General features: G+C 39.1%; 1 protein-coding gene across 11 annotated transcripts in view; it reads right to left on the bottom strand.

Annotated features, from left to right (window-relative positions):
- Nucleotides 1–7,320: 7,320 nt before the first annotated feature.
- The window catches only part of LOC307033789 (epidermal growth factor receptor substrate 15-like 1), a 58,191-nt gene continuing 42,358 nt past the window's right edge, over nt 7,321–23,153 (bottom strand). For 5 of the 11 annotated variants that reach the window (XM_079672401.1, XM_079672404.1, XM_079672405.1 and 2 more), the window contains 10 exons: nt 23,018–23,123; nt 22,445–22,495; nt 21,486–21,622; nt 21,259–21,322; nt 19,172–19,219; nt 18,873–19,018; nt 18,116–18,209; nt 13,397–13,558; nt 12,718–12,734; nt 7,321–12,401 (listed from right to left, as the gene is read on the bottom strand). In XM_079672401.1, the coding sequence (XP_079528527.1) occupies nt 12,255–12,401; nt 12,718–12,734; nt 13,397–13,558; nt 18,116–18,209; nt 18,873–19,018; nt 19,172–19,219; nt 21,259–21,322; nt 21,486–21,622; nt 22,445–22,495; nt 23,018–23,123 (972 nt within the window). In that variant the 3' untranslated portion in view covers nt 7,321–12,254. The remainder of the gene's footprint in view (nt 12,402–12,717; nt 12,735–13,396; nt 13,559–18,115; nt 18,210–18,872; nt 19,019–19,171; nt 19,220–21,258; nt 21,323–21,485; nt 21,623–22,444; nt 22,496–23,017; nt 23,124–23,153) is intronic. The other 6 variants (XM_079672408.1, XM_079672410.1, XM_079672402.1 and 3 more) reach the window with 2 other exon arrangements.

Below are 23,153 nucleotides of genomic sequence, written 5' to 3'. Positions count from 1 at the left end.
CAGATTTTCAGCAAATGTATTATCCCACACGGGGACATTCATTTGGTCCAGCGCTCCACATGTGAAGAAACCAAAAACTCCACAGTTAAAACAATAGAATAACACAACATAGAAACACAATGTATTCATAAAAAACAATCCAATTGGGAGTGAGGATAAATAAAGTAAAATAAAAAGTCAGTCAGTGAGCTAAGAGACTTGTAGATACAGCTTCATATTAAGAAGACCCTGATTATAATAAACTCCAAATAACCTTTTACAGAGGAGTTTACATTGTCCAGCTATCATTAGTATATTACTGTTGATTAACAAAATCAAAGGGCAATGTTAGTTCATGTATTTATGTTGCACACTTAAGAGTCAAGGCAATTGAAAGTGCTTTACATAAGCATTTGCATACAAGAATTAAATAAATCAAATAAACAAAACCAAAATGAAGACAATTCAAAAAAGGGATAGAAGGTAGTCAGACATTAACATTGTAAATACAGCTGATGCTGCGAGTGTTGAAGAAGTATAATCAGAAAATGTTAAACGACCTCTGGAAAACCATTTATTCCAGATCTACGGAGAGAAAAAAAAGTAAAGATGAACCGGATGATCTGAGAGCTCTGGGGGGCTTGGACAGGTCAGACAAGTATTTGTGTCCCAAACCATTTATAGCTTAGTATGTTTAAAGACACATATTTGTGATACTAGGAGCAATTGCAGAGCTCTGAGAATTAGGGTGGTGTCATTTCTTTGTCAGGACTCAGGCAGCAGCGCTCTGAATTACTTTCAATTCAATTCAATTCAAAGGCTTTATTCTCTTATATATGCACAGTAGATACAGTGTAGAAATGGCAATGGAAATGTTAGGTTCCAAATGCCTCCAACATTGGAAGCTAAAGAGAACAACAAACAATGAAACAAATAACAAAACAAATAATGTTTCAAACTACAATGCTTCAAGTTGACATCACTGACATCTTTTTTTTTTTTTTCTCCTTATTTAATTGGAGGACATGTTGACACATAGAGTTTCTGAAAGGAAATAGCTTATCATGAACCGCAGCACAGCCTCTCTGTTTGCCCTGTGCAGCAGCCAGAGGCCACACGTGTGGCCTCTGCTGAATGGTACTGTGCCAGCCCTGAGAAAATAGGAACACTCACCTCTAACTTTAGCACAATTACTCAAGTGAGAAATTAAACACTTTCATTTCACTTTTTCAGCTAGGTACAGGGTGGCTGAGGCGGAGGAGCGTGGGAAACTTTTTCACACGTTCTGTCTTTGACACTCCTTTGCACTCTGCTCTGATTGAATGACCTCCTGTTGTGGAGGTCCAAACGTTTCTGAACATACCAAATATGTAATACAAAAGTTGGAGGTAAAGTTTATAAACATTAAAATATTTAAGCATATTTATTGTTTTTGGGTTAGGGTTAGGCTTTTGGGTATTGTTCCTTTCTGTAGTGTGTAATATAAGTTTTTTTGCATGTAAATGATCTGTAAAGGCTAAAATAAAAAAAAATTCTAGATATACTGTATCTCTCTGGAATTTCTACCTTGAGATTGAGATAAAATAAAAAAAATGATTAAGACGTTATTATTTGGCTCACTTATTGCACTTGAACTCTTCCATTCACACTTCCACTGAAGTGTCCACTAGAGCTGAGCTCATAAACTCCCCCACCTTAAATCTATCTTAAACTCAATTCCCCGGAGTGAAACATTCTTCCCAACATGATGCATGAACACGTATCCACCCCCTCCTTCCTCAAAGCTAACATGTTCAGTTAGCGAGAAGCTGTAAACATGCTTACACACTCTTGTGCAACGGAATATCTCAGAGGAACTCCCCTCCAGAGTGTTTCAAAGAATATTCCTCTCCAACTCCAACACAACACACTAATAGAGCCAAGTGTGTGGAAAACAGATAACAGAGTGGAGGAGACTCGTGGTGTTCCTGTTAGAAGGGTCATAAGGCCACAGAGGATTTAGGCACTCCAAAGTTCTCTTTTTGAAACCAACTGATAGGCATTTTAGGACTCAAGCTGATCTTCCATAGGTTTTATAGATGGAATCCTATCTTGATTATTCTATGATGATAAGAATAACAAAGAGCTCAGTGATACTGTATCATGGCTGCTTATTCTATCACCGAATAGTAATTAAGGAGACTTGAAGTGGACATAGTGAAAACATTTATTAGAGAAATGTAAGCAAACATTAAACATTGAACAAAAATCTGAATTGATTTCCAGAGATTGCCCAGCGCTCTCTGAAAAGAAGTGGGAGTTATGGGAATTATATTCTAGGAAGAGGATGCCATCTACTGGGAAAGTAGCATCACTGTGAACCGCAGAACACCACTTCCTCACAAATACACCGATACAGCAATCTCTCAGTTAGGCAGTTGGTTTAAAAATAATTTCTTACAATTAAACAGTTTTCAATCTCATCTACTTATTTAAAATGCATTTTATAACAAAAATATACATTACAAATTTGATGCCAAAAAGCAAGCTAAAAAGGTTGTCTGCTGTATAACATAAATGTTTATTGTTAGACAACTCATTGTATAGATGTAAAACAATTGAACCCTACAGAAACAAAGCACTGCCTCAAAAAGTTGAGTCATGAATCTTAATCACCTTAATGCTTATTTAGCTATTATTTCAGACCAGGTGATTGGTTCGCAGAGTCTTGGACAATAATAAAAATCGAGATTGTGTTTCAATCATCTAACATAAAGGTTTGCGATTTTCTTGGTATTTTGATTGAGGCAGAGATCCTTTGAGGTCACTCCAATGCACATTAATTAAAAAAAAATTAACATTCAATTGGAGTTTCACAAACCCCTGTCAAGAAACATTATATTAAACGCCAGAAATGAGTTTATTTGGAGCGAGAGCAGATCAGGACATGTGGAAATAATGATTCAGCTGAGATTCAAGGCCGAACACATATTTTACTTAATTTCTACATCTGTTTGTCAGATCATCTATACTCCTCTGATTCTGTCATGCCTCCCTCTAAACTGATCTTATGCACCAGGTTCAGAACACCCTGTGTATGTGTATGGGTTTAGACCAAGTTTTTGGGCCAATTATGAGGATTAAATGAGTTTGCAGCCAAGGTTGTAATCTTGCGTGAAAGGTTTTTATCTGCACTCTTGGAACAAAACAATGTGATTCCCGGCCAACGAGGTGCTGGATGAAACGGATGAAATGTTGAAACTCAAATTTGCATGTTTCCTGTATCTCAAACAGATCTGTTATTTGGAAAGCCGATTTCTGTTTGGACAGCCTTATCACTTATCAGTCTTTCACAGACTTTGCAGAGAAAGGCAGGACTAAGAATCACCCTAGATGCTGCGTGAGGCTAAATGCTAACGTCCAATTGCTAACTCACAATGACTGAAAACAAAAAAAGGAGGCTATAATTACATATAAATAAATATCTATTTTTAAATCATATACAAGATTGTTTTCTGTATCCACAACTCAACATGACCTCTTGGTTGAATGTTATATAGATTGTTTGCTTAATTGTGTACAACTCTCCCTAAGTTGCTCAATTCTCTACAGCTAGCTTGAACAAGATTTAGACCCGATGAATTTCTAGCCAGCATTTTAGAAATACTGCGGTCATGGTCAACATCTCTGAAATTTCATTTATTTTATGTAAGTTTATGGAGTAGTTCTTTCAAAGAACATCCTCTGGATATTAGCGATGGCTTCTGAATCCAAAAAAAGAATACGGCCTACACGCATGTTTTTAGAGGATGAAAATGGTGAAGTACGATTGCTGATGAAGGTGAAAGGGAAAGAACATTTATTAGAGGAGCGAGAAAGAGAGATACAGAACTATTGTGAGGGCAAACCAACATTTATCCTGCAATTCTCTGTGACCCACATTCCTAGTTAAAAGCCAATAGGCTTTTCATTTCCTCTTCTCCATTACCATAGGGTAAACACAAACCTAGCAAGGAATTTCCTGTTATTCCATACGGAGACAGTTAGCATTCGCTAACATAGCAGATTGCTTAGGTTTCAGCTAATACGTCCAGAAATGGCCGCTGTGTTTGCACAGCATTCATTTCACACTACACAGCTGTGTCCATGAAATGTAGCTGAGTGTAATACACTGCACATGGGGCTGGGGGGGGGGGGGGGGGGGGGGGGGGTTATTACTGCAGGTTGTCTAAGCTCTTTGGAAGGCCTTGTCAGCGTCAGAGAAACAGCTTGTCTTGTTATATGTTAAAATCATAGAATGTTTGCTACTTTGAAGGTTATTTCAGTTTTTTTACAAGGTGCATTGATATGTTCAATCAATAAATTTTTATTTATATATCCCAATATCACAAATGTTACATTTGTCTCAGTGGACTTCACAGTTTGTACAGAATATCAGTATGACAATACGACACCCCTTAGACCCTCACATCGTACAATGAAAAACTTCCAGAGAAAAACCCACAGTTTAAAGGGGAAAATGGGAGAAACCTCAGGGAGAACAACAGAGGAGGTTGTTGTTGCTTTGAATCAGGCCCGGTTCCAGAAGAAAATGACTCAGGGTGCATCTGAGATTAGAGAGGGTGCAGTGGTAAAGTGCTATTTTTATAAGTGGGGAGTGGATTTTCTTTTTAATATTGAAGTTAAAATCATCAATCTGATGCACTTTGAGAGCAAAATTAAGAGATCTATGGATCTATGTGCTCTTTGCTTGGTTCATGCCTTCCCAGTCCCTTATCACGTACAAGAGCATGGCGCCAGTTGTTGTAGCCAGTTGTGGTGAAGGCATCTGATTTACTTGAACCGAAATGTCTACATGCATAGCAGACGATGGCATCTTTTTTACATGAATATTCCAGCCAATCTCTGTTTTGAAACCATGAGCTGCAAAATGAGCGACTTAACCCACTGTACAGGCGAGTTGGGTGCCTTTTTTATTGTACCTGGGCAGGCTCTGTTTTGCCGAGGTCCTCTGGCACTTGCAGGTCACTGAGGGGTGGCGGTGTTTGGGGCAAAGAAAGACGGCTGCTCCGCCTCCGTGGGCGAGGCGGTTAAAGCCGGCGAGTCGGGCGTTAGTGTCCACGACAGTGGCCGCATAATGTCGCCATGATCTGAACTGTTATTACCTGCAGTAGATGCAGTGTTACTGCTGGCGATAAGGGCTGGTTGTTTTAACCATTTTCTGATGTCCATCATTGACAGCTGTGTAAGCACCTTGCAGATGATGAACGTGCAGCGGCACAGGTCCCGCGCACCTGACATAATAACGTTACTTAACGTTTAAATTGACCAAATAAATGCAGCAGACAATGTTATTTAACCACAATTACAATGTATTTTATTCCAACTATATACTTCTTCTTCTGATTATTACAATTACTACTAATATTATTATTGTTATTATATATGTAATATTTTTGACTTTTCATTTTTCAAATGAGGGTGCATAACTACTGAACTGAGGGTACAATGGGTGCACCCTTATGCACCCCCGTAGAACCGGGCCTGCTTTGAATATACTTTCTTCAGGTAAAAAAAGTATGTACTTAAGCTGAGACATAGGAACATTGCTTGCATTTGGCTACCATTGGTCATGTTCTCAGAATTGTTCCTGGTTTGTTGGTGGTTTTAATGACATAAGAGTTTACATTCTAAATCTCTAATTTAGGGCAAGTTACACATGGGTTTCTTTGCAGAATTAAGCCTTGGAAACCAGTTCTGATGGTGTGGGAGTCTAATAATTGTTTCCTTAGCTGTTTCTTGTCAGGCAGGAAGTCTGTGATCCACCTGGGTGATATTGTTGTTCAGTAATGCATAGTCCCAAACAGACGCTCATTTAAATAAGAACAATCTGAGCTTCCGGGGCGCATGGAGCGCTGTGACTGAGCTGTTAGTATTGCCTGGCCGCTTATCCAGCCTTTTTGATTGGTCAACGCTTTGACAGACAGTCTGGGTATAATATGAACATGTCTACTCTTTTTAATCATTCTTGGCTACTCTGGAGGTTTGTTTCCAACCTTCTGATAATCTCGCTTGTGATTCTTTACCTGTCAATCATCCTTATATTGATATCCCTGTATTCAGATATTATCTTTGTGAGAACAACGTTATTATTACTCAGAGAAATGATGAAGAAAACTGCGAAGAAAAGACTCAAGTTGCAATAAACCGGAATTATCCTTTAAATGTGCTACTTTCTTTTAGCGTAGCTATCATCAGGACTGTGGTCAAGATCAAGTAAGGTCCCAGAAGGAAGTGCTGAGCAGGGAAAAGGCTGACTGAAGGTAGGAAACCTGTTTGACTGCACAGAGCAGAAAGACCAAAAGCTCTGTGTTCCTTGGAAAGCAAATACAGGGTGGGGAGTATAAACTTTACTAAAGAAAATAGGTCAACTGTGGGACACCACCACAAGTATGAAACAGCCTCTCTGACTGATGTGTTACTCCTCCGAACACTCTTTGTTTTTTGATATTTTTGTGCTGCAACATGGCAAAAATGTCAGTTGTATTAAATATGTCCTTCAACAGTTTTGAGGAGCCTTTTCCTTCAGGACAGTGGTGGAGCATGCACACTAGGAGGAATGTGAAACCAAAGCACCTAAAAAGTTTTTTTTGTACCGTTACATCTTACTGCCACAGTTAAGGCCTTTTGATGTGAAAAGTGACACTAATTTTATACAAAATTGGTCACCGTTACTATACTCACCCACTGAAATCAGTTACAGTATGTATTGTCTTTCCCCCTGTAAATGTCAGAGTGATGTCATGTGGTTTATCTCAGTTTGTGCTGTATGTCAGAAAGCCTGTGGTACAAACAAGGGGGTGAAGAGACAGCATTGTAGAAAACTCAAAATAATGAAATATTTTTTTTGTTGCTTTTTGAAGTTGTTTTTACAATTGCAGGATCTGAATCAAAATGATAGGGTTGCAGCCTTTGTGATAAATATCATATTCTCATGGTGATTGTGTTATTTGCATCCCTAAATGGAACCACACGCTGACGGACTTACACTTTGTAAACTCAACAGCTGTCTCTTGCGTCACAAAACAAAGCTCACATTTTAAATGTTAAATCATCAACTTGTTTTCTGTCAAAATAAAATAGTGGCATTTTGGGAAATGCATGATTCAGTCCTTTTTGGAGTTTAAGCAACACTAAAAGGATATTTAACCCTTGGCTGACTTGATATTTTTTCTCTTTTTTTATTAGCTTTTTGTAACTTCCAAAACGTTATGGATGTGCAATATTATAATATAATAGCACTCAACTGAAAATCCTTCTTGTCTCTTTAAAGATGAGCTCCACAAATCAAGCAGCAGTTCGTTCTCCTTTAACTGAAATGTTTATTCTAGTAAACAGCACAGACCATGTAGAGGGGATCACTGTTCAAAATATCTGTTTGCTCCTCCAAATGGTTCCTCATCAAGTTTACTTTTTCTTCTTCATCTTCACTTTTTACAGGACAAATATAACAGACATGGTACTATACAGACTGTATACACATCGTATGTATCTTAATAAAGACAGCCTTAAAGTAGTTTGCCTACACGGGAGGAAGGGCAGTTGAAGGCAAAGAAAACAAAATCCAACAAGCCTCAGAAAGAAGAAAACTTAAGTGAATCAAAGAGGTTCCCCCAAACGCATCAGTATGTCAGTAAGAGAGATTGAAAGGTTTCATTCCAAAAAGAAAATCCACCATTGATAAAGAAATAAAGTGAATCTTAAAAATGATTAAGATTGTATCCTTTTGTATTGACCTTGCTCTACAGAGCTGGGAGTGAGTGGTTGCTGGTGCATAAATAATCACATCAAAAACAAGTTTCACAGGATATACAAAAACAACAGTAAAAATAAACATTATCTATTGCACAATGGAGGTAACGGATGACATTAAAAGATGGTACAGGTGTGGAGTTCAGCTCTCTAAGCAGTACACTGCAGACAAGCCGGGGACAGGCCCCGGGGGGGGGGGGGGGGGGCACGGGGTCAAGTATCTATACGTCTTGGTACCCACTTATCTGTCTATAGCAGCAAACGGGGGAACTGTCATACTATTATCTGACTTCACATTTCTGGTGATAAGACTGTAACTTACTTTTTTTATCTAATACTACATTTCCTTTCACTCAATTTAAACATATTTTACATTTGTATATACTTTTCAGACCGTCCAGCACTTGGTCTGAGCGGGATTAACATCATGTATGACCTTGGAAACAGTCGTTTTTGGAGCCTTCAAATGTCTCAATGTGACTATAAGGACTAGACACACCAAGTCCAACTTTAAGGGGACATTTTGAACAAAAGTCTTGTTCTTTTCGAATGGGGCAAGCTGCATGTCACGTTGTTGTGAACATGTTAACCGAAAATGGAGAACTGACAATAAGCTAGCTTGGTAGCTAGCTACATTTTCTCTGAATTCACATTAAAAGTATTTGTTCCCAGAGAAAGTCAGTTCCACACATGTAGCTACCAAGCTAGCAGCACGTTACAGAACAAACGGACATGTTCTCAGAAGAGCTAGACAACAAGCTAGATTGGTTAGCTACCCGCTACTAGCACCTTTGCTTCAATGAGGACTGAACAGGTGGAAAGATGTTTGACATCGTATCGTAACATCTTCAACACAGTGTGACAAGGGCAAGGCAAAGATTTAAGATGTCAATCTGGAGGTGTACAGCTTAGAGAAGCTCCATGTACCATGAACACTGCTGTAACAGCTACAGTAAACTAAATATGTATGATATGTAAACAGGAAAAAACATGACATGGGAGAAGCAGTTCACATTTCCATCATGTCATCTTTTCTGTGAATTCACATTAGAAGCATTTTGAACCCCAGAAAGGCAGCTCTACACATGTAAAATATCTGGGGGACAGAAACAGTTTGATACTTCAGTCTCATGCTATTGTTCAGTGTGGTGACTGAGAAATGTAAGAAATGTCATATTCTCAATGCAAAGCCCCGCACCAACACAAAGTAAACTTCCATTTGAGTCGTTTTCATCACAATATGATTGTCCAATTATTATTTTTTGTTCTGGAGTTTCATCCCAAAATGAGCTTGTTAGCATTTTTGACCTAGCCCAAAGTAATATCGCATTGTGTCACAGTGCTGGATGGTGATCAGACAGAACCAACATTTAAAGTAAAATAAAATAATTTAGATGGGTCAAACATCTAAACAATAAACTGCAAGGGAAAGAAGTAATAAAAACAGGGTAAAATCAATCTTCATCCTTTGTGATGAATTCTTAAGGGTAAGTGGATAATTACTGAGAAGCACTATGCTCACTGCTGCCTCTGGTGGCAGGGGGCTTATTAAAACAAAAGTTAAAGACTTAAATGTTCGTATTTTGCCATTAATGATCAGACTTCCTGAGATTTTACAAAATATTTGTTTCATTTCCACCTTAAAAGTTGTTAAGGGGAGTTTCAAAATGCCTCCATTCCTCGTAACACATGTATTTGACATCAGACTGAAGTGTTTGAATTCCCTCAAAAGACATCCAGCACTGTATTTAAATATGATGAAAAGGGCCATAGGTTTAACCTGGGCTCAAAAAGGAACATTAAGAATGTCACCAGGCTATGCTATATCTAAGCAAAGAGAAACTCCAAAAGTAATGTTCAGACGGTATCGTCAGAATTTGACTGCAGGCGAAACACTGACTGAAGCTTATGATTGAGAATGACACACCAATACAGAATTGCATTTCTAAACATGATATTAGAAACACAGGGGCTCGAAGTGAAACAGAAAATAACTTCTGCTTTAAAGTCCACATGAAATCAAACGTACACAAACATCACTCACTACTTCAAGTAAAAGGGACAACTCATAGAAAAACAGTGGTTCAGTCCATGAGAAAAACATCAAACGATGACACATAAGAAATAGCACTTTTCAAATATTTAAAATTCCCAGCATTACGACACCTGATACTCCAACCCTTTCCAAACACTCTCCAGCTTCTGCTCACTGTCTGTAGAGCACTACAATATTCATTTAAGATGTTCCTTTAAAACAAAAACATGTCAAATAAAAGCCAGCTCCAAAAAACGGTTAAAATCCTCCTCCTATAAAAAGAAAAGAAACGTAGAAAAACGATTTGCCTCATCTCGCCTGTCATTAGTTGAATGTGTGACATCACAGCTGTGGAGGAGAGGCAGAGTTAGCTCAGTTTGTCTAAACACGCGGTACAACCTCACACTCGTGGATAAGGAAATATATCTGTACAAATGTGTTGCTGTCACTCAAAGGATGCTGACGTCTAAAGTTGTTTTCACAAGTCAGGTGTTTGTCACATTAGAGGGAGCCAGTGATTGATCTTTATCAGTTGTTTTTTCTTTTTCCTTTCATAATGTGAAATATATTGAACCTGAACTGGACCCGGGGCCACATTGACCCGCCCACTTTTTTGTTCTTTATGTATAGTCTATATTAGTTTATAGTAATTATATTAGGTGGTGGTTATTTTGTTAATTAAGCACAAATATGTTCTGGAATATGCACAATGTTAAACCAATGTGAAATAATAAGACTGAACACAAAGGCTGAGCAAAATGAGTAAAATCATATATCACGTGATGTTAGAACGATTATCTTAATATTTTCTTTGAGTTGACCAAACATTTTAACACTATGAGAATCCCAATAAATAAAAAGCCTAAGCGGGGAAATGCAAATGAAGAGGAGCTACTTAGTCTGCTAAATTCAGAAATTAAATTATTTACTGTAATATATTTTTTAAAACATTGACCCTAATTAAATGTATCATGTCAACAGTTTACACATCATTGTCTTAGGTTAGTTGGAAGTAATAATATTGAGTTTAAATAAGAAAGACTTTCAACTTAATGATTGCTATACTTAAATAATACATTATAGGTAATCTTTGAAATAATATATTTAATTGAAGTCAACTTTTCAATTCTTTAAATATCCAATATCTAACATATGACCCAACCCTACCTAACTACACCTTTTTACACATCATGGCAAGTGAATCCTTTAAAGGGCAAGTTTCATAATAGCTTCTCAAATTTTATAAATAATGAACCCTTAAAATATCACAGTGACATCATCGGGTTTTAGGGGGCTAAACATGAAGAAGTACCCATTGTAACTTGGGCGCCTTTACAGCACATTACCTCATAATGAGGTACAAACCAAAGTAGTGCTGTGAAATCACATGTGTATTTTGTTCCTCAGTGGGTGTGGCATATTCTTGAACATATATGTGATTAAATAAATAAAGCACAAACTAAGTGCCACACAGTGAACCTGGAGTCTTTGGGCCCTGAGGGACCTGCCTGCTTAGCCTGATGTTAATCCAACCTTGTCTGGAGGTCAAATCTTAGCAAAACGCAGTGGGGAGGAGTAAAAAAAACTCAACCAGTATCAACTTTTTCATCTCTTCACTGAGTATGGATTTGTGACAGCATTTCCTGAGAAAGAAAATTGGAGAATAGAGATTTGAGAATCTCTGAGGAGCGATAAATCCAGTCTTCTCTATAAACAAATACTTAAGCAACGCCTCATCCTGTAGCATTTTCCTACCACCAAAACACTTACGGACACAGGTAATACCATCAGTAGTGTGTGATATATCCATGTCGGCCCTTATATATCAGTAAAAAAAATCCCTTTGAAGAAATACCTGGGCGGTTTGAATTCAACTATTATTTTCGTCACAGCTGCTCATTGCTAGCAGCGTTGTTAGCATGTGAGTGGAGCTGGAAAACAACGCGTGGAATTCAAACAGTCGAGGTGCTCAGCCTGGATCCAGCCACTATAGTGCATAAACACAGTGCATCCGTTTGTTTCCTTCAGGCCACACCTTCCTCTTCCTCTCTTTCTTCTTCCTTTGTCTCTTCATGGCATTACAATATGGAGTTGTCGGCCCTCAGTTTTGTTGTCTTGGTTTTTAAATGTTAACGGCCTTTAAGTTCTCTGTTTAATTGGTTGAGTCATTGCGCATGGGGGAATGTAACTAGTGGAGATGCAGGACCTGTGTGTGTGTGTGTGTGTGTGTGTGTGTGTGTGTGTGTGTGTGTGTGTGTGTGTGTGTGTGTGTGTGTGTGTGTGTGTGTGTGTGTGTGTGTGTGTGTGTGTGTGTGGACCAGAGTTCGTATGAACATGAGTTATACCGGTGGTGTGCTTTGTGTCTGAGTATTTCGATATCAGTCATGTTTTTCTGCATGTCTCTTCACTATGTGTGTTTGGGGGGGGGGAGTTTGGGGGGGTTCCCAGGTCATGCATTGGACATCTCGGCCTTGCTGAGGGCGATGGCCAGCTCCAAGTCCTCCTGCTCCTGCAGCCTGAGCCTCTTCAGCCGCTCTCGCTCTGCCCGCTCACTCTCTCGCTTCGCCCACTCCAACTGCTGAGCCTCGTTCCCAAACTACACACAGGAAGACAAACCGTTTGAAAACGAGACAAACCTTAAAATAAGAAATATACATTTGTGAAAACGGCTAACCAGGTTGGCTAACAACAACTCAGAGAAAGCTACCTAGCATACAACAAAGGAACAAAGATAGAAAGACTGTCCTCCTATTTCTGAAAGTGAAATATATGGATGGATAGAGACATACAAATGTAATTTCCTTTTTCAGCTACACATGATAACATCCATAATATCACGTACTGCTCTTTAGATTATGTAGATTAATTGTCATCATGTTTAAGTACATTGTAATGTGTGTTCAGTCTCTTACCTTGGCTTTGTCAGGTCCTGTCAGAGAAGTGGATTACAGAACAGAGACATTATGTATTAGAATTCAAAGCACAACACACCAAGATTGTGAAGGGATTCCTGCGCAGTTTCTCTGTCTCTGTGTGTACTTACTTGGTTTTCTTGGGGGCAAAGGGATTAGGATTTTTTTATTTAACATAAATAATGATTTAGTTTAGTCAGTTTGTATCAGATGGTGAAGCAGATGCCTGCGCTGATATCAGGCAGCACAACAAATATGTAGAAGTATGCTTAAGAGGTGATAAAAAGCCAAACTTCACAAACATAAGACGTGCATATCGAGAAGTGACATCAGAGTTCATGAAGTAAACATCTAGCAACACAGATAGTGAATTTAGTAACATAAAGCAAGGCAGACAGACTCCAGAGCTGACAGTTGAGAGGGGATACTGCCGTCTCAGATTCATCCGAGTAGCACCATTCAGCCAGAATGCACTACCTTTATAGAGCTCTGCTTAATCCATCCTCACAAGTCTTTAGGAGCATGTTAAAGTCCCTACAGTATCAGACTATAAAATGTTCTTGTGTCTGTGCATAGCTGTGCGGCCATCTCTACTCAGTGACAGTTAAACAGCATCAACCATCTCAACGTACACAACTGGAGTTTGCAAAACCTGATGTTGAGTCTTTAGGGACATTACTTGTTGCCGAGGGTGCGGCGAAAGGGTCTTTGCCGCTGAACGGGTCTCCCACGCCCTTTTTCGTCTGAAACGGGTCGATGGCGTCACTGCCAAATGGCTGGAAAGGGTCACATGGTTTGGAAGGGTCAACTGCTCCAGACGTGCTCACTGGAGTACTTTTACCTGAAGACAAGAAGGACAATCATTGATACAATCAAAAAGAGAGCAGAGAGATTTCAGATAGGCACGGTTCTATATGTTTCCATCATCTCCACTCATGCTTTCAGAGTTAAACGGGCATATACAACAGCGTTGATGAAAACTCTTAAATGCTAAGGCTTTAACGATAATAACCAGAATTTGTATGCTTCCGCCAACAACTCAAGTTGCAGTTTACGTTAAACCCCCAGGAAGTGTGCCAGGCATTGAAGCAAATTTGCATAGTGGCCAAACGCTGGTACTACAGTTTCCATGTCAGTCTGACGTTTTCAGCTAAATTGAATACCCAGTACGTGCCAGGTACAAACACTGTAATAGTCCCTATTGGAATGATTACGTCTTGAAAGTAGCAAAATTCACTAAAAGCCAAATACCGGGTTTTTTCTCCTCTCCTTTCATTTGACTGTCCAGAGGCGGGGCTTAAGGAAACCGCAAGTGCTCGTGCTCAATGAGTCCAACTGCCCTGTAATCCACAATTCTTTCCTCGAGTCAAGCCATTTTGGCTTCATGCGCCACTGAGCAACTTTCATAGGAATGAGAAGCTCCTCCAACTCTGATTCCAGTTCCCTTTACACATCAAAGTCATTACTTGACATTAGTTTTTTGGCCAAAAATGTGTTTTGTGAGGTCACAGAGATAATGATCTTTGTTATCCAAATTCATATATATTAATCCAACACAGAAAGCCTTGTCATGGCAGTCGCCTGCGAAGAGGCATACAAAAAGGGAATAAGGAAAAACCGAAAAAGAAAGTTCTCTGATTGCAAATAAATATCTGCAGTGTGGTGAGGAAGACAAGAGAGCTGCAAAGAAAAACACTGAAGCAGACATGTCAAAGGCTTCAGGTCTCACGTATCTCAGGGGAAGATGTTCACTGCAGATTGCATGGGAAATTCTCTTAGTGAACTATGTTGATAACACAGGATCTGATTTGATCATTCAGGATTGAAACTCACAAAACTAAATGATGTAGTTCTCATGGGTCTGCCCACGCCCTGCAATAAATCCGCTGTCACCTCAGAGATAGCTACCAGCTCTGAAAGTTGTGTGAGTTTCACCTCCACACCACAGCAGTTCATAGCAAGTGCCAATACAAATCTTTCTGCAAGTTACCACATACAGTGCTACATCCTCCGCTGGTATGGGAAAAACTGAGCGAAAGACAACACCCGAGGACAAAAACAAACGTGATAACCCGTTACCCACGCAACCGTGCTCAACGGTTTCCTGGTAAGACTCTCGGTTGGGTTTCTGCCCACATTACAAACTGTTGGTTCACCAAAGTACCAACTACGCAAATAACATGTTCATCTTCAAAGACCACACACATTCATTGTCCTCAAGGATAACTCAATACCATATTTTACACATACATTGACAAAGTCAGGATTTATGGACACATAATATCGCCCTGCAATTAAAAGATCATTTCACTATCTTTTGATATTTTGGTGATTAATGAAACCATATCAAATATATATTTTCTATATTAAAAAGAAAAACAATATACAGTTGTAGTGATAAAAGACCATCAGAATACCCCACAGTGGCAACTTGTTTGGTTTGACTAACAGTTAACACAAAGAATTATACAAAACAAGAAAAATCCTGACAGGGCCAAAAATGTTGATATGATGATATTGATGATGAAACTTCTGTGTATAATGTTTCTGTGCTTTTTCTGTGTCAAGTCGTAAAAAATGTGTAGAAAATAATAAAAACATATCTGTACATCTTGTAATGGAGCTATATGTTAGCCTTTGCGATCAGTGAAACATTAATACTTTCATAGAATTTAGCCACTAGCAAAAATGTGGCATATAGCTTTTTTTTTTCTCTTTCTGAGATGAATGTATTCTATGCATGGTCCTTGTTCAATGAAGATATAGAATAAAAAGGTCTAATCAGTAGCATTTTTCTTGACCTGAAATCTCTTTAATGTCTTAAAAGCTTCTTATAGAGGCCCTTTAATTTACACCAGTATATTTGAAACACTTATATAGATATGCTATAAAAAGTCATTCTTATTTATCACACATGCTGAAGAACCACAGGGGGTCTGTCTACAAATAAGAAATAATTTAGCAACAATAATTATAGTAATGGCAGTTTCTGCTTAAAAAAGCAGCTGTGCATGGCAGAGGGCCGTGGGAACATAAAAAAGTGCACCATGTTGCTTTTATGGGTGTTAAACCACAGGAGCAGTCAAAGTGTTCACACACGTGTTTGGCTCTATTATCAAGATAACTGGGCTGTTCGGGGTCAGCTGTTCAGTTCACACCATGCTGAGCAAAGCTCAATGCCTGCCAATCATTTCTTTCCTCTTTCAGTAAACTGCGCACACAGACACACAAACGAGAAACCACAACCATGGGCTCCACCCAATTTTAAAATAACCCACTACATTAGTGTCATCTGATTTTAAAGTCTATCACACAATTGCACATGCAGTAGTTAATCTACTGAAAACACTACAAGTAAAGCAACTGAAGACAGAAAACAAATATTATAACTTTATTATATGAAGAGGAAGACAATCGTTATATTGCCTAAAACAGTCACACACACACACACACACACACACACACACACACACACACACACACACACACACACACACACACACACACACACACACACACACACACACACACACACACACACACACACACACACACACACACACACACACACACACACACACACACACACACACACACACACACACACACACACACACACACACACACACACACACACACACACACACACACACACACACACACACACACACACACACAAAAACTAAAGAGGGGAAGTAGGTTAGGGTGTGTCTGCAAACAACAAGCCAAGCTAACCACAGATCATCTCTCTTATACCTTCATGTGCCTATACAAACATCAGAACTGCACTGTGTTAACAATCCTAATAGAAAATATCTATGAAATATTGAAAAGCAATAACGTGAATGTTTGCATTAGTAGTTGCAGAGTTAACAATGGAGATGAAGCTGTCTGCTGCCTCTTCTTAAAACAAATACTAAACTGTAACACGTCTCTCTTTAGTACCATTCTACAACCCCTGAGTCAGAAAGCATGCAGGGTAGTGTAATAGCACCAAGTGTGGCCACAGTTGAGGCTGAACACAGAGGGGTATTCTGGGTAATCGTGATTCACATTATCAACACTGATTCCCACGGGACAGTGTTGTGCCACCCCCAAGCTACCTTTACTTGTCATTTTCCTCCAACATATCTTTAATTATCGATCATTATTCATTTTCAATATCTGCAACCAGACACCATGCGTCTCCTGTGTTATGGGCATAAAGTAGGAAGTGAGAGAATCCTTGTACAGTGTTCTACAACTACTTATATTTTATTTTTAGGCTGAGTTTCAGTGTAGCATGTTTACACTTGTATTTTAGGGTAAACTATTGTCCGACGGTTTACAAACTGAACTGCTTTATAAGTTAAGGGTGCAGTATGGAATTGGAAGACCATGTTAGTGATGGACAGTATCTCAATCATAATAATCTGACATAATTGGGTTCATGTTCCAGTAACGGATGCATCGATGTCAAGCAGACTTCTATAATCTCAACTACATCCTAAGAGTGCCTGTGATTTCCGGGAACTGAAAATGGTTTATTTCCTGTACATTCAGGTGAAGTTTGACTGACATGTTGACACATTAAGTCAAAAAGGTCAGCAGGAAATATCTGCACATTGTTCAGAGCAGGAGGTCCTATTTTTATAGCAAATGTAAACTGCTTTACATTAAAAATAAATGCAGCAAAAGGTGGCACATAGAAGAATATGAAGGAAAAGCATTACAAACAAGCCTACAGACCCCAACCACAAACACACACAGGAAGGAACAGCAATACATGACTTTGCAAATGCAGAAGCATATTTAAGACTTTTGGGATATCTTGCACAAAGTTCTTCTGGAGTCTTCCCTCCATTTGTACCAAACAGTCTAACCTTCTAGGTTTCTTTTAGGTTTCTATTTTTAATTGAAACCTTCAACAAAGAAGCCATTTCCCCTCCTGCCAGTTCCTGAGAGCTTTGATCTCTGGTGATCTGAACACTGTGAGTCGGGTAGCCCTTAGAAGCCTCTGTTGCACTAGAAAGACTGTCTTTAACAAGTTGAGCTTGTTGGGCCTTGTTGGTAATGTCAGTGTCTTGATCTTGATTGAATGGACAATGGAATTGGCTGAAGCCAAGCTCTCAATCTATGTAAGCCACACCAGGGTGGTGATATGGGCATGGTGGAGATATGGTTATCACATTAAACCATCAAACTTAATCGGTGTTTCGATAAAGTCCCACTTCCTTCTTAAGCTCACCTTTGTTGCACTAGCCTGGGACAGATCATGTATGTATTCAAAGATGCTTCTTCATTGTTCATCTTTCTAACACGGTCAAATTATCCTAGTGGAGTTCTCTGAGAGACGTTTAAGGTAATGAGTCCCAATATCTCCAACACCCTATAATTTAAAAAAAGGTATCACACTCACCACTGGGGGGTTTGGGCCTTGGCGGGACACTTTTCTTCGGTGGCAGAGCTGGCGTGTCACTCTTCCTGCTGAATGGATCATCCACAAACACGGACTGGAAAGAGTCAGAGAGGATATGTGGTTCTATTCAAAATAGATGTAATTTATTAAAATGTGCATAAAAGAGTGAAGTGAGCAACAGGGAGTTGAGCCAGGTGAGGTTGAAACTGCAATAAAACCTTCACCAGTAATAATCCAACACTGTATAATTTCACATGAAGAAAAGGAATAGTTCAAAGTGTCTCACACACGCTATATTTACACAAGCACACACACTAGCTCAGCTAATAGCAAACTGATAGAAACAGCTACAACAGAAGCTGTTTCTAAATAGAGGAACTGATTCTCCTTCTTTATTCTTGAAACTATTGTGATGAGTCCAGCTCCATCGAACGCCACACTGATTCACCGTGCTGCGTTTTAAGAGATGGAGGAAAATGGGAACATCTGGACTTGGACGTGTGTGTACACACTTTTTGTTAAATAAATATAATCGTTCACAATCTCTTGATTACACAAAATACATTTACCAACAATAGACTCTTTACAGAAACATTAACTGATGAAAAAGATAATGTTTTAATAAATTCTAAAACTTCTCACATTTTTCCTTTTTATGATTAAGAAAAAAATTGAATTGAATCGAAGTAATGCAAAGTAAAAAATGTAAGAGCATTGATGAAGAACACTAAATAAAGAATAAGCATGTATCTGGTACCTTCTGGTAGTCCGGCAGCCAGCCGGCCCGGCCCTCAAAAGGCTCTCTGGGCTTCGACATGAGGCTGAAGTCTGCAAAGCCAGCCGAGCTGTTACTGCTGCTGCTGAACGAACCGCTGCCAAACGGGTCCAACGTGCCAAACAGATCTGAAGAAAAATATGATATCAGTAAGCATATTTACAGCTAGTCTATTACATTGATTACAGTCAGTCAGTCTGCTATGTCGGTCCAAACTGAAACATCCATTTATGTGTACATTTTGTACACATAAATGCTTCCCAGTCAATACATGTACTAACTTTGACCATCCCTTGACTTTTCTTCCAGGGACATCATGGGGTTGAGATCTATAGTTATGGGGAAACATGTCTCGGTAAATTATTGGATAGATTACAGACACACACAAGAATTAGCAATGACAATTAGCAATGTTAGCATGGGAACAGACATAAACAAGAAGGTGAACATTGTAAACATTAAAGCTGGTAAATGCTAAGTTTGCTAGCATTGCCATAGTGAGCATTAATGTGACGTTGGAATTCTTCCATTGCTTCAGAATATACTTTTGTTTCCAATTATTAGTTGTAAGAACATTTTTGCATAGGACTATGATGACAGGATCTTAGAGTTGAACATTCATCCATTTTTATGACAGTTGTCCAAAGCAGCTTCAGGCCTGCCTACATATTGTACTAAATGATACATAAGAATATTGATTCCATAAATGTGAAAGGGCCTTTCAGGTAAAGAACATTTAGGTTTATGGTCATAAATGCCAGGCCTAACTTGAGCCAGTGTTGATGTTAAGTAGCTGTTTTTGAAATACTATCAACAATCTGAGTATGGAAATGAATAAGCTAATTTGACAGCTATCCTCAGCTGCCATGGTTTAAATAGGCAAGCCACCATGGTGACCTCAGCCTGCGTCAACATGACCTCAGTGTGGTGACAGGCTCAAGTTCCTCCAACCTCTAAGGCAGGGGTGGGGAACCTTTTTCCTCTCAAGGGCCATTTCAATTTTTTCAACATCCTCCGAGGGCCGTACAAATTATTGACCTCTGCTTAAAAATACTAAAATCACAGCCCATTCATTTCGCCTTTCTTTCATGCTGTGCAAAGAAACAGCAACCTCTGAATCCTGATATCTCACCATGACTCGTGCATGCATGCACGTGCACGGTTGTGGCATGACCACCAAAACAGAAAGCATATTGTACACAAGATGTGTGCAAAAGTATTTAGTTTCCTATCCATGTGGACTGATTTAAGTGGGGGGGACCTAACCTCCTCTAGGGGGGTCCTCACCTCCTCCAGTGGGGTCCGGGGGGCATGCTCCCCCGAGATTTTTTTAAATGTTGAAGTTAAAAGCATCAATCTGGTGCACTTTGAGAGCAACATTAGGAGATCTATGGATAGATCTCTCAACATCAATATGAAACAGAACTGTAAGCAGATTTATTTTTCTTTATGGATATTTTACAAATCACTCCCCTTTCAAACTGTATTCTTGTTTATTAATAAAACAAAATATTTACTGTTATATAGTATTTTATACCTGTTTACTTTATTATCTTGTTCTTTTATAACTATAATGATCATATAAAGATGTGCCTTTACCTCACTGGTTGTAGAAAAAGCTTCTTATATTCGTTAGCATAGCTAGCTAACCAGATGCTAATAACAAGAAAGTTATTGACTGTATGATCAGTATGACAGATGAACAGATCGCCACTGGGATTAGAACTAAAGACACAGCCACGAAAATACTGCGGCATGTGTCCGGCTCCTTATGGGTACGACGCTCTGGTGCTCTCCGTCAGAAGAACTGCATCCCTGTCAGACGAGACATATACCACGTGATGACACGTTAGGCTCGTGTTGTGTTCAAGGACCCTGACCTTGGCCAGGAAAAACAGGCACTCGCTTGTTTAATTTTTTTGCGGTCTAGATTTCTTTAATTTTTTTCTTTTTTGAGTGTGTTTATAAATTACCTCGAGGGCCGTAGCAAATGGTCTCGCGGGCCGTATACGGCCCGGGGGCCGGAGGTTCCCCACCCCTGCTCTAAGGCATTCAAGCTAATCCACATTGTGTACGTGTTTGTATGGGCTATATTAATATCATGAAGGAAATTAAAGTCATTTTCTTCTGCTGGAGTGAACCAACAACTGACTGAAAGAGCTGCAGAGATATACATACATTCATGAGTGTTATGCCATCACAAAAACAACTCAAGCAATGACAGACAGTAAGAGGATAGTACAACTGATTGAGACTATTTATGGCAATATTTGGCACAAAGACTGAGAGATTCCATTCATTTTAATTCAAAAATAAATACATTAAGTTCACAGAAACTGCAGATGTTGGAAATTAAAATAAACCGTACCTGGTACTTTGGGTTTTGGGTTGCCTGAAGAGAATGGGTCATTGCTTGTGAAGTGACTGGTTGGCTGCCGCAAGCAAAACAAGAGTGAAAGCATTTATATTTTCAAAGTATTGAATATTGTAAAGAAAACTCATTAAAAAAAGTCTTGATTTTATTTAAAAAAGGGGATTTTATTTAATGATGATAAGTTAATTCCATGTTTCTTGCTTTTGGTCTTAAACAAGTACCTTGGAAGGTAATGTGGCACTTTTACTGAAGGGGTCTGGTGTGGAGAAGGGATCCATCTTTGTGGTCTTCTTAAAGAAATCTTCAGACGAAGACTTGAACGGATCAGTCTCTTTGAACGGGTCTCCTCCAAAAGGATCTGCAGCAGAAATGATGGATAACTTTAACTTTTCCAATTGTTCAGCCATTTCAAGTTCCCCAAAACGTTACCGTGTTAGCCTTTCAGTTTGATTATGAAACCAGATAGGCAATAAACCCAGGCCCCACATCCAGCAGCACATTCCAATGCGGTTAGACAGAACTTTTCTATTATCTCTGTTATATGCTTTGGGTTAGGCGTCACACTAAACGATCAACAACAATATATAAAAATGTGTGGGAAAATGGTGAAATCTATCACTGATCTTCATCTACCTCACAGAGAAGTGAAACCTCACAATATTGCTGAAGAGGGAAGTGTGACAGAGGTCACAGAAACACATACTGCTGTTTCACATATGTGGGGGAACAGCTACAAACACAAGGCTGCCACCAAAAGCACAGGCAGGACGTGTATGAGTTTCATCTGAGGGTTAAGACACCATTCACCAGGGAATCATACTGGTTATGTATATATAATAATACATAGGATATATGATGTGTATGAATGACTTTTATTCTATGCACAATTACAATCATGTGAGCTATAAAAAGAAAAACTCAAAGGGCAGGTGGGATGCTTTATAAGCCATATTTTAGCAACCACATTGATATTTAGATAATAATACATTGAGGGTATCTGATGGGGGGACTTATGTAGATGCACCAGACTAATAATATTTTACATCAAATATTGATTCTTGAAATGCTTAAATTGTACATGCAGTTCAAGGAGGTGTGTATAGCGTTCAACAATTCCATTAAGAGGGACAGATTCTCTTGTGAATTGAACTATATCGAAATCTGAGTCTTAAGGCAATACCTGTGACAGTCGATGGCTGCTTTGCAAAAGGGTCATTTTGGAAAGGGTCACCTACAGGAGAAAGCGAAGAGCAGGCGGAAAACAAAGACACAGTCAGAAAGCAACTCAAGGTAAAAAAACTAGAAGGAACCTGGAGGAAAGAGAAAAGATAAACGGCAGTACAAACATAATCAGATGAGAACAAGAGGCAGAAGGAGCAGCAGGGACAATGACTAGAGCACAAAGTGACAAAAAAGCATAATTATTCCCGAGTGAAGCAGCTACCTATCCCATCATTCCTTGTAAATGTCAACTTGTGGCCTCTGAAAACCTACAAAATGACCATTCTCGGTCTAAATCAAGACAGAATCAGCAATTGCATAGATTATTTTCTGCCTTAAATGTTTTCAGAAATATCTTCGTATAAAGACAGTTTCCAAAAGAGCCGCCATATTGGTCTGGGATGAAACTCATGAACATCGAGACGACACAGTTGATGTGTTCTACATTATTGCTAACAATCAAATAATGAGCTCTATGATAGAGGAGGAGTGAGAGAAGATGAGTGGAAGTAAAGTAGAGGGCGATGCTAACCTTTGAAGGGGTCTGTTTTGAAGGGGTCTTCAGAGTGGAAGGGGTCAGTGTGGAGCTCCTGAGGCTGGCTGTTGAACACAGATGGCTTCACTTTGAATGGATCCTCCTGTGTAAGGACAGAGACGAGAATAGTACA

Source organism: Notothenia rossii (genome assembly GCF_949606895.1).
Source record: "Notothenia rossii genome assembly, chromosome: 1".
NCBI lineage: Eukaryota > Metazoa > Chordata > Actinopteri > Perciformes > Nototheniidae > Notothenia > Notothenia rossii.
The sequence above is the reverse complement of the archived record's forward strand: the minus strand, read 5'-3'. Positions and strand labels throughout refer to the sequence as shown.